Genomic DNA, 10,587 nt, shown 5'->3' with positions numbered 1-10,587 from the left:
CATGGGCGAGCCAGCCCGGACACACGGCTCCAGGGACACAAGCCGGCCTTTCCCCCATCCGGCAGGTGGTGATCAGCACTCAGCAACTGCTGCTTCTGCGCTGTGACGGCTCTGAAGTGACTCATAAATCCCAGGCCAGCCCTTGCACCTTACTAATGACAGCTGCCTAATCTGTTTCAAGAGTTCTCAATATTATTATTATTGTTGGCACAGTCTGCAGCACCTAATTCTTATCTGGATTGAATTTACACCAACTGTCAATCATCCAAGCAAAACTGAGTAGTGCTGCTACAAGCAAAGCAAATCAACTCTGTGTTATCAGCTGGAGGGAGGTACCTATTGGACAAGGATGAGCACATGCTCATGGCTGTCCCCTGAGACCTCATTTCCAAAATCAGTCTTGTCACAAAGCACAGTTCTGCCAAGCCCATGTTAGGCATTGCAGGTTAGTCACCAACACCCAGCCAGTGCTATCAAAGTTTGCTGAGAGCCCTCACTTTATCAGCAGGGACAGAGTTCCTGTGGCCATTGCCAGGAGATGACAATTTGCTAACCTGAACTGAGCTGTCTCTGAACTTCACTGAGGTCTGACTCCAATACACCATCTGATGCAGATGAAAAGGCCAGTCTACTGCAAAGATAACTTGACAAGCTCATGGATAAAATCAAAGGTACCAATGGAAAGAAATCATAAAGAAGTGTAATCAAAGCTTTGACACAGCTTTATGCAGGTGATAACAGAGGTTTTAAGAATATGAGAAGAAATCAGAGCAGCTGCATTAGCTCCTGCCTACGCTCTGCTCACTTATAATGTAAAAACTCGAAAAGAGCAGCTTGGCTTTACTTCCACTGAGGTGAGTAAGAGCTGTTACCTTCAAAGCCATGGGACTACCCTGAAAGAAACCCTGAAGGAAATTAGATAATGTTATCAAGAAATTAGAAAGCCTAGGGAATGGAGAAAACATTAGCCTTAAACAGGATTCATGCCAGAAGTCCATTGTAGGAAATAACAGAAAAGGTAGATAACTAACAGGTTTATTGAAAACATGTTTTGCTGCAGCAGCGGAAGAATCCATGACCTGGGTAACGAGCAGAACGGCATGTTTCTGTGACACAGGCACAGCCCAGCAGACCTAGCCGAGGCCTGGGAACCACAGGGCCCTGGACCTGGTTTGAGCTGTTTGAAAGACACTGGGAACATCATCAACAACAGGATGACAAAATGGGAACATGCAGAACTTGTGATCCAGTGTGAAAACTGCAACAGATCTGTGACTCAGAAATTATGTTAGAGAGAAAGGGAATGGCAAAATGCATATAAACTAAAGGTTGCTAGATGTATAACTATAATAAAGTGATTCCACAAGTTATCTGTGTGAACTGTTGTTGAAAGCCAAAATTATTTTTGAGAGCCCTTTGTTAACCCAGTCTCACCATGTGGCCCGTCCATATTTTCAAAACAAAAAGAGAGTACAAAACATGGAGAGTAAACCCTCCAAATGAGATATAAAGAGGAAACATTATTATATTAAATTTTTACAAAATATTCAAATACCTGTGTCCATCCGCACTGTAACTTTGTTTACATGGAAATGTTTTTTGGGAAAATAGCCACATGCATCTAACTGGAGGATATGCTGTAAAGTTAACTTCAAAGCAAAACTCTTCCTCACCAATTTCAAAATTTTCTTTAGAGTCAGTTATATTTATAAATCCCTTTTCTGGAGGAAAAAATAAAAGAAAAGACATTAGAAAGGCTGGACTGCTTAATGAAGGCATTTTGACATCTGCATGTTTTTCATTTTGGTTATCACAAGCAAAAAACATGTTATATCAGAAAAGATATCCTGTTAATCAGAGTAAGATAATGCTTCAAAATAATATTGAAATATTGTCACTGTGCTCAGTTGCAGACAAATTAATTGAGCCTGAAGAAGTTGCATATTTGGTCAGAGCAGAGCACTTCCAAAATGGCCTGACATTTCTCTTCAATCTGCTCTACAGAGTCACAGGGCCAATAATGTCATTATTTATTTGGTTTGGTTTGGGTGGGTATTCCAGGTGCTAACAGCTGCAATTCCTGGCTTTCCTTCTACAGGAACAAAACCAGGTGGCACAACCATCATAATCAGATAGTGACAGTAGTTCTTTCTCCTTCCCTGGAACGAGCTGAAGATTTTGCAATGATTCCTGTAGCTGCTTCTTTATTTCTCCATTTAAATTTAAAAGTATTTCATGCAAGATGACAGCAACATAGAAAAATGTTTTGAAGAGGTCTATGAACCATGTGTTGCTGGTATTTGCCCTCCTAGGGTGGGATTTGTTTCACCAAGTAGAGATGTCCAAAGTTCTGTGATCCACCTGAGCTACTTGTTTGGATCTCTGATAAACTCAGTGGAATGAAACAGGCATATTGAGGTGTATCCCATCCTAAAGCAGAAGATAACAACGATGTACTGAACTGCTTCTGGAACTACCGTTTGTTGGCACTGACTGATGAAAGAACCAAAGTCATTGCTGGGGCTAGACATCTCATGACTTGGAATGAATCCTACCCAAAGAGACTGGACAGCAAACATGTGTGTGGGGAGGTTGTCCTAAAGATACTAGTAGTTCTAGGATCAACTCTGTAAAGATCACAGAACCATATACATTGGAAGAGATATGTAGTCAAACTCCTGCCCAGAGCAGGTCCAGCTAGATGAGGTTGCTCAGAGTCACGTCCAGTTTGGTTTGGGTATCTCCAAGGACTGTACAACCTCTGGAAAACTTGTGGTGGTGTTTAATCAGCCACATGGTGAAAAACTTCACCATAAAAATATTGCTGGACCTGTTTTTTCCTTTTGAGTGTTTTTCTTATGATTGTAACCCTATATTCTGCTTGGCATATTTTATCTCTGTCTTAGCCTACTTACTACCTGGAAACTCCCATAAAAACCACAAACATTTCAGTATTTAAAACAAGAAACCATTGCTTTCATGACTGCTCTCCTATTTTTTGATATTAAAGGCTTTTTGATTTTATACATGGAGCCTTCATTTTTTTGGTCCTCATCCTTCCAGGCAGAATACCATCTCTGAGTTTATTGTTAACAACACAACCAACTAAGAGTAAAGGCTTTCTCCAGGAAAAGGATAAGGACCCTGGAGCAGTGTATGCTATTTCTCTGGAAAACATCTCAGAAAAAATAGTAGTTTCATTATTGGAGAAGAAAGAAGATGGCACATTATTGCTTGCTTTATAAATTTTTGGCAGACTTAAGTGTATTTTTGACTATTTACACTTAGCAATGACACAGAGGTGAGATGAAATTCTCGAGACCAAACAACCCTCTGTGTTTCTCATATTTCTTTATTTGTTGCTTTAAATATAATGTGCTGCAAAATAACTTACATATTTCTTAAGTATGATTGTATAGTGCTAAAAATTCTTTATTTAACCCTGGTAGAAACTGAACATAAGACCTGCTAAAACAAGGAGCCTTGCAGCTGCAGTTGTTGGCATGATCTCTCCTGTGCTTTGAAGTGGCCTAACCACTCTTCCTGACCTGAACAGTCATAAAAAATGGAATAAATTGGTGAAGTATCAATTAGCAAAGAGCAAACCAAAGCTGCCTAGCTGCAAAACATTATTAGAGATTCAAAGACCTCCCATCCATGTAGCTATGCTAGCCAGGCTCCTGAAGCAATGCTGTGTGTACCAACCGAGACAGTTTTATCTTGGTTAAGTTACACCATGATGATTCCAGTGAAGCTATAGGTGTTGACTCATGCACAGTTGTGGTTTAAAGGTGGCACACTGATTGGTTCATAAGCTGCTACCCTAAGACATGGGCAATCTGTATCTGTATCACTGCTGAAATGGAACCTGCGTTGTTAGCATAAATTCACACCCACAGTGATTGTCATTAACACATTAGGCTAAAGGCTGGGATGGATCAGAAGCACAGGATATTCTTGTAGAACCTTTGAGAGAGAAGCACAGCTGTTAGCTTGGTATGACAACATCACCCACTTTAATCCACCATGTAAGTAAACGGATTTTTTCATCAGCAAAGACAATGAACACTTAGAAGTTTTGTTGGCATCAGGGGTATTAAGGAGGGCACAAACAATTATTACAGGTTGGTGTATTGCAGTGAAGAAAATACCCTGCTCAGAAACACAGCCTTCCAGGGACAGTGACTCAAATATTCTCTCTGATTGTCACCCATGCTCGCACCTGATAGTTTATAGATCCAAGAAGCCACTATTTCTGACCTATGCACCTCTACTGATAAAAAAGAGGATCTTGCTTTACTTGTACAGTACACCCTCACCCCTGTGTTCCTGTTTGCTAAGAAGATGTGTGCAGAAAAAATGTGCAGGTATCGTACTCAGTTATTGTAAATGATGAGAGAACTTCTTGCTCAGTGGTAGGCAGAAGCTGAAAAGAGGATATCGCACTGGGAAAGTAATTTCTGAAGAGACTGGGGTAAGTATTCTCACTTCCTACCATTCCTAGCCTAGATATTGTAACTCTGAGAGCAACTAAATCTAAGGTAAAACATGTGGTGACTGCTTCAGAGAGCCTTGTTGTCAGGGCTAGAGGCTCCAACTCCAGGCACACCAGTCATTAAATTACACCCAGTACCTACTCCAGCAGAGTGGTACTAGCTACAGCTTTCCTTTTTATGCCTTATTTCCAGACTTTGGCCTGTTTATATATTATTTTCATCTGAGACACAAAGTTTGCAGTTGAAGCTGCTCTCAACTAAATTCAACACCACTGGCTTTTAAATCACCATGTTGCTTAAGTAGAATGAGATTTCCTTTTTAAAATTATGGCTCTGTGGCACACTGGCTGAGAGTCACCAACAGTGATTTGAGATGAATCCCAGCCTGTATTTCTAGGAGATTCCATTGAAACAATCATATAGACTACATCTCTAAACTTCTAAAAGCACTGTCTTTTAAAGGGAATTATTCAAAAAGCAATATAAAGAAAAGGTTGATTGTATTCAGGTACCAGAATGACTCAGTTCAGATTAATCTCTTGGCTCTCCTGGACTGCCTGTAAGTGCAAACAGACCTTTTCTTTCGAAAGGGAACTATAAACATACACTGCATATCTGCAAGTAAAGAACTGACACATGGAAAACAAAGCAAAACAACTGAGAGACAAAATTAACACCAGGGGTTGGAATTACCTAAAACTGTGATCAAAGCAGTTTGATCTGGATGAGCAGTAGAAGAACAGGTATAACGTCCACTGTCATTTCTTCCTGCTGCTGAAGCGAACACATACTGGATGCGAATTGCTGAGAAGTTTGTTTGATATTCCAATCCTTCAAAGTAGCGATCCTGGTTTTCAACAGAGATTCACATTTAATCAGTAGATAGTGCCCAACCTATTTTAAAATATGCCCTGTCTTTTTACCTGCTCAACTTCTCTGTTTTCAAAAGACAGTTGTATTCTGAATTTGTAATTATGGTGGACAGCTCTGCATCTAATCAGCAATGGTTCCCCGACCTTAAGTAGTAGTTCAGGTAAAGGTGCTGCTTGTTTTTCATTTAAATCTACAAAACCAAAACACAGACACTGAAACAACTGTCACTTTGCCTGGAAAAATGCTCAGTTAGATCAACATTTTTTCTGCTAATGTGGTATAGATATTCACTTTTACGTTGTAATGATAATTACCATAACTGTGAAATTAGTAACCTTCAGAGATTTAGATGTCTCAAAACAAATTTCGTCATGATTCACAATACACCTCTAGGGCAGAATGCATCATAGAGCTTAGCTCAGGTTGGGTTTACTTAAAAAAACAGGCAAACAAACTGGAGTGCATATATTAATTAATAATTATATATAGATATATATGTTTGAGAACACTTTGAAGAGCTTTTCCATGCACACAGTCCTAAAAGCATGAACAAAAAGTCAATACATGTATAGCAAATGTGGAAAAGCAAGAAGCTTTTTACAGAGACGAGAGAGAGCTACTGGAATTAGGTTTTAAATGTGACAAAGCAATCATATTCACTGTTAGCTTTATTCCAGTGATTACAAACAAGTAGCTTAGACCAGAAATCATGCTCAGATGGTTAGTGCAACTAACTTCAGCTGCAGGATTGAGCTCACATGCAAGTAAACCTTAGAGGGAAGTTACCTATTGTGAAAAGGTTGGTGCATTCTCTGCCCAGGACATTAACTGCACAGCACCATATGTAAGTTTGAAATAATTCATGTTGCACCATCTGTATGCCATCTATTTCTCCAGTTTCTTCATGCCTTTTATAAGGGCAACTGCAATTACAAGCATAATTATTCATTGACTCATTTGGTTAACCTCAAGCAAATAAATCTGATAAACGTCCAAGCCATGAGAATATGCAAACAATAGTGGGAAAACTGGATCTTACATATTGAATAAAAAGGAACTAGGAAAGGTAAAGATAAGAAAAAAAAAAATGTCACAGCCTAGGCAGAAATGTGGGCTGAAATGACCTGAATATGTTCAAACTGGTTCTTAGACAGGTAATGACGTGATTAAAATTCAGACAAGAGGGAAATCATAGAGGCTGAGCTTTCACACCACATCTCTAATTTTCTGGCAGTGGGAGGTGCTGCAAATCCAATGGCCATTGTGAGATCCAGACCCTGAACGGCCATGCTGCAGAGAAAGGTATTATAGCCCCTGTTAATAGAATAAACCTTATATATTAATAGAATACGAAAAATTATTTAGGTCACAAAGTCATGATCCCTTGTCTTCTCAGCTCTAATAATACTCCAGGTGAAGCTCCCAGTGACCAGAAAAAGGGAAATATTGCATCATTTTTTAAAAGGGTAGAAAGGAAGACCTTGGGAACTGCCAACCTTTCAGCCTCACCTCTGTGCCTGGGAAGGTCACAGAACAGGGCCTGCTAGACGTTCTGCTAAGGCACAGGGAGGTGATTTGAAACAGTCAGCATGGCTTTGCCAAGGGCAATCCTGCCTGATCAGCCTAGTGGTCTTCTATGACAGAGTGACATATCACTGGACAAGGGAATGGTGTCAGATGCCATCTGCTCCCCTCCCAATATCCTTCTCTCTAAATTGGACACGCAGATTTGATGGGTGCGCTGTTTGCTGAATGAGACTTTGGTTGGATGGTCACATTCAGAGTAGCGCTCAACGTCTTGGTGTCCGGTGGGCCCTCAGTGACAAGAGGTGTCCCTCAGGGCTCTGTACTGGGACCAGTACTAATATCTTCATCAATGACATAGACGGTGGGATCAGGTGTACTCTTAGCAAGTTTAGAGATGACACCAAGCTGTGTGGTAAATTTGACACATGTGAGGGAGGGGACAACATCCAGGGGGACCTGGAAAATCTCAAGAGGTGGGCCCATGGGAACATCATGAAGTTCAACAAAACCAAGCACAAGGTGCTGCACCTGGGTCAGTGCAATCCCTGGTATCCCTCCAGGCTGGGGGTGAACAGACCTTGGGCAGCCCTGCTGAAAAGGACTTGGGAGAACTGGTGGATGAAAAGTTGGACATGATTCAGCCATGTGCACTTGCAGCCCAAAAAAACAATCATGTTGTGAGCTGCATCAACAGAAGTGTGGCCAGCAGGTGAAGGGAGGTGATTCTGCCCCCCTACTCCACTCTCATGAGATCCCACCTAGAGGATTGCACCCAGTTCTGCAGCCTTCAGCATAAGAAAGAAACATTGCATAGAGTCCAGAGAAGGCCACAAAGAAGTCTGGAGGGCTGGACCACCACTCCTACAGAGACAGTCTAAGAGAGTTGGGATTGGTCAGCCTGGAGAAGTGAAGGCTCTGGGAAGACCTTACAGCTGCCTTCCAGTAATTAAAGGTTTATCAGCAACATCAGGAAAACTTTTTAGCAGGGCCTACTAAAATAGGACAAGAGGTAATGGTTTTTAACTTAAAGAGGGGAGATCTAGACTAGACACAAGGAATAGTTTTTTTATTATGAGGATGGTGAAGCACTGACACAGGTTGCTAGATAGGTGGCAAATGCCCCATGCTTGGAAACATTCAAGGTCATTTTGGTCAAGGCTCTGAGGAACCTGATCTCCTTGAAGATGTACCTGCATATTGCAGTGCACTTGGACTTCAAAGATGAGCTTTAAAGGTCCTTTCCAATCCAAAGTATTCTACGATTGTAAGATTAAAATTTAAAAACAGTGGGAAAAACTAGAGGGAAACAAGATGCCTTTGATTTGCTCTTGTGACATCAAAATATGAATCGGGAATTACATTTCTAAAGCCAAGAGCTGACAGTTTCCAAAAGAGCACAACAGTCAAAATTTCTAAGAAAAATGTGTTGCAGCACTCCAAAAAGTGGATCACATGGACATAAGTTTTCAACCACCATGTGTGCCAAGCAGCAGAGCCCATCTCCAAAAATTCTGAATCAAAAGCTCTTCAGTTATCTCCCCAGCTCAGTAGGCACAGTATGCAGTGTAGAATCATAAAATAATTAAGTTTGGAGAAGACCTCTAAGATTATTGAGTCCAACCATCAACCTAACTCTGCCATGTTCACCACTAAACCAGGTCTCCAAGTACCACGCTACACGCTTTTTGAACACTTCCAGGGATGGTGACTCAATTGCTTCCTTGGGCAGCCTGTTCCAGGGCTTAGCAACCCTTTCAGTGTAGAAATTTTTCCTAGTATACAATCTAAACCTCCTCCAGCACATCTTGAGGTAATTTCTTCTCACCCTGTCACTTTTTCTTCAGAAGATGGCAAATTTTCAGTCTAGAGATTCAACATGTATATAAACACACACATACCTCTTTTCAGGTGTTTTGCAGAATATCCATTCCACAGAGGGCTGGGGGTAGCTCTCAGATATGCACTCAATAGAATCTGATTTTTCCCTTTTCCTGAAGTAGGGTTTGGCTGGTTTTTCTGATAAAAATCATGCAAATGTTTAAGAAAGTTGAAATAATTTTGAAACAGTGTTTTGCTCATTTCGTAGTACATAAAGTTACAGAGCTGTGATTGGTTTCAGGAGTTTCAACACTGAGGGAACAGAAAATGATTCAGCCCTAGGCATGTTGTGGGTTGGTCTCATGAGCTTTTCAGCCTTGATTGCTAAATGCACAGCTTGCCTGTACCAAAGCCCTGCCTCTATATGCTGGGGGATAATCCTGAGACTGATACTGAAAGGTAATTTGCTGTGGTTGCTATTCATTTCACTGGGCAGGAGCACCTGTGATTTTGAAATCACATCCTAAGCCCATCCTTTGGTGGAGTATCTGTTGAGACTACAAAGTCTGTACACCAAATGGGGTTTGCTCAGTCAGATCAGATACACGGTAGAGACACAAGGGGTGATAATGACTTCCGATAACCATCAAACTTCTCTACCCTGCATCTGTGACCCAGAGGGAAATGATTCCTAGACAATTCCTAGCACCCTGAACCTGCCAGGCACAGAACTGGGCTAGGAACAAAAAATTTAATGTATTAAAACTGTTAAAGATTTGACTCGAAAAGCCCTGAGTCCAGTTTTAGGTAATCTTTCAATAAAATTGCAGCTTCCACATGGAAAAGTGACATTTTCCTCAGTCATACTTCCATTACGGGCAAGGTGACGCGCTAAGGTGAAAGTAATACTCATGGCTTTGTAATTTCTTTCCTCATTTATCTCTTATAAGATGGGCCTAAGAGGTTGTTTTTACCTACAGAGATTCAGATCCCTGTTGAAGGATTCACATCTAGCCTGAAGGGTTTTATGAGAGATGTAATTATGACATTAGATTCACAGGAGCAAAAAGAAAGCAATCCAAGCAATTGATATGGAAAGACCTTTACCGACATTGTTTCAAACTATTCTTGCTTGCACATGTAATAACACTTTTTACCTCTAAAGGCTAATTGATACAGAAATGACAATTCTTAATGAAAGGTTTAATACCTTGTCCCCTCAATGAAGCTGTTAAAACTATAATTGAGGCATGCAGTAAGCTTTCGAATAAAACAAGGAGAGATTGGAGGTGACTTTTCTGATACCAGAGAGAGAAAAAGAAGTTAAACAGAATAAATACTTTAAAAACAAATAAAGAGGGAAAAACAAATGTTGATTAGTCACAGTTTATTAAAATCAAGGCGAGTAATAGTGCTTGCTAGACCTGTATCTTGAAGGGTTCGCTAGTCTTTTAGCTGTTTGGATTGACGTTTTGCCTTCTGTTCTTTGAAATTTCTTATTGCAGTTTTAAATTTTATCTTTAAATTTGTCCCTTTCCAGACAAAATAATATAGTCTTTCTATTCTGTTAAAAAATCATGTCACCATGTGTCTGTTTGGGGTTTTTTGAGATGTTTTTGGACACCCCTAGTTAGAAACAGAAGCTTGCACTTTGTTGCAGCTCTTGCCTTTGCATCAGAGGTGTCTCTTGTGTGAACCTTGAGAAAACTCTATCAAATCCACTCCCACTGGGAGCCTTTCAAAAAGTTGCACCTTGCAGGTGCTCTGCCATGAGCATTTAACAGCAGCTAAAACCTCAGCTTCTTGGGCACGTTTGTGTTGAGCAGCTGCAGAACTGATGGGTTTTGCTTTAAAAGACAATGAACAAGTAAAA

At 40.6% G+C, this 10,587-nt stretch overlaps 1 protein-coding gene across 2 annotated transcripts in view; it reads right to left on the bottom strand.

Annotated features, from left to right (window-relative positions):
* FLT3 (fms related tyrosine kinase 3) overlaps positions 1 to 10,587 on the bottom strand; it is a 41,825-nt gene that overhangs the window by 16,285 nt on the left and 14,953 nt on the right. For both annotated transcript variants that reach the window (XM_017731379.1, XM_017731378.1), the window contains exons 5-9: positions 8,795 to 8,912; positions 6,156 to 6,292; positions 5,420 to 5,559; positions 5,190 to 5,343; positions 1,556 to 1,721 (exon numbers count right to left, since the gene is read on the bottom strand). In XM_017731379.1, the coding sequence (XP_017586868.1) occupies positions 1,556 to 1,721; positions 5,190 to 5,343; positions 5,420 to 5,559; positions 6,156 to 6,292; positions 8,795 to 8,912 (715 nt within the window). The remainder of the gene's footprint in view (positions 1 to 1,555; positions 1,722 to 5,189; positions 5,344 to 5,419; positions 5,560 to 6,155; positions 6,293 to 8,794; positions 8,913 to 10,587) is intronic.

This window comes from Corvus brachyrhynchos, unplaced genomic scaffold (genome assembly GCF_000691975.1).
Source record: "Corvus brachyrhynchos isolate BGI_N302 unplaced genomic scaffold, ASM69197v1 scaffold103, whole genome shotgun sequence".
NCBI lineage: Eukaryota > Metazoa > Chordata > Aves > Passeriformes > Corvidae > Corvus > Corvus brachyrhynchos.
This window is presented reverse-complemented; position numbering and strand designations above follow the sequence as displayed.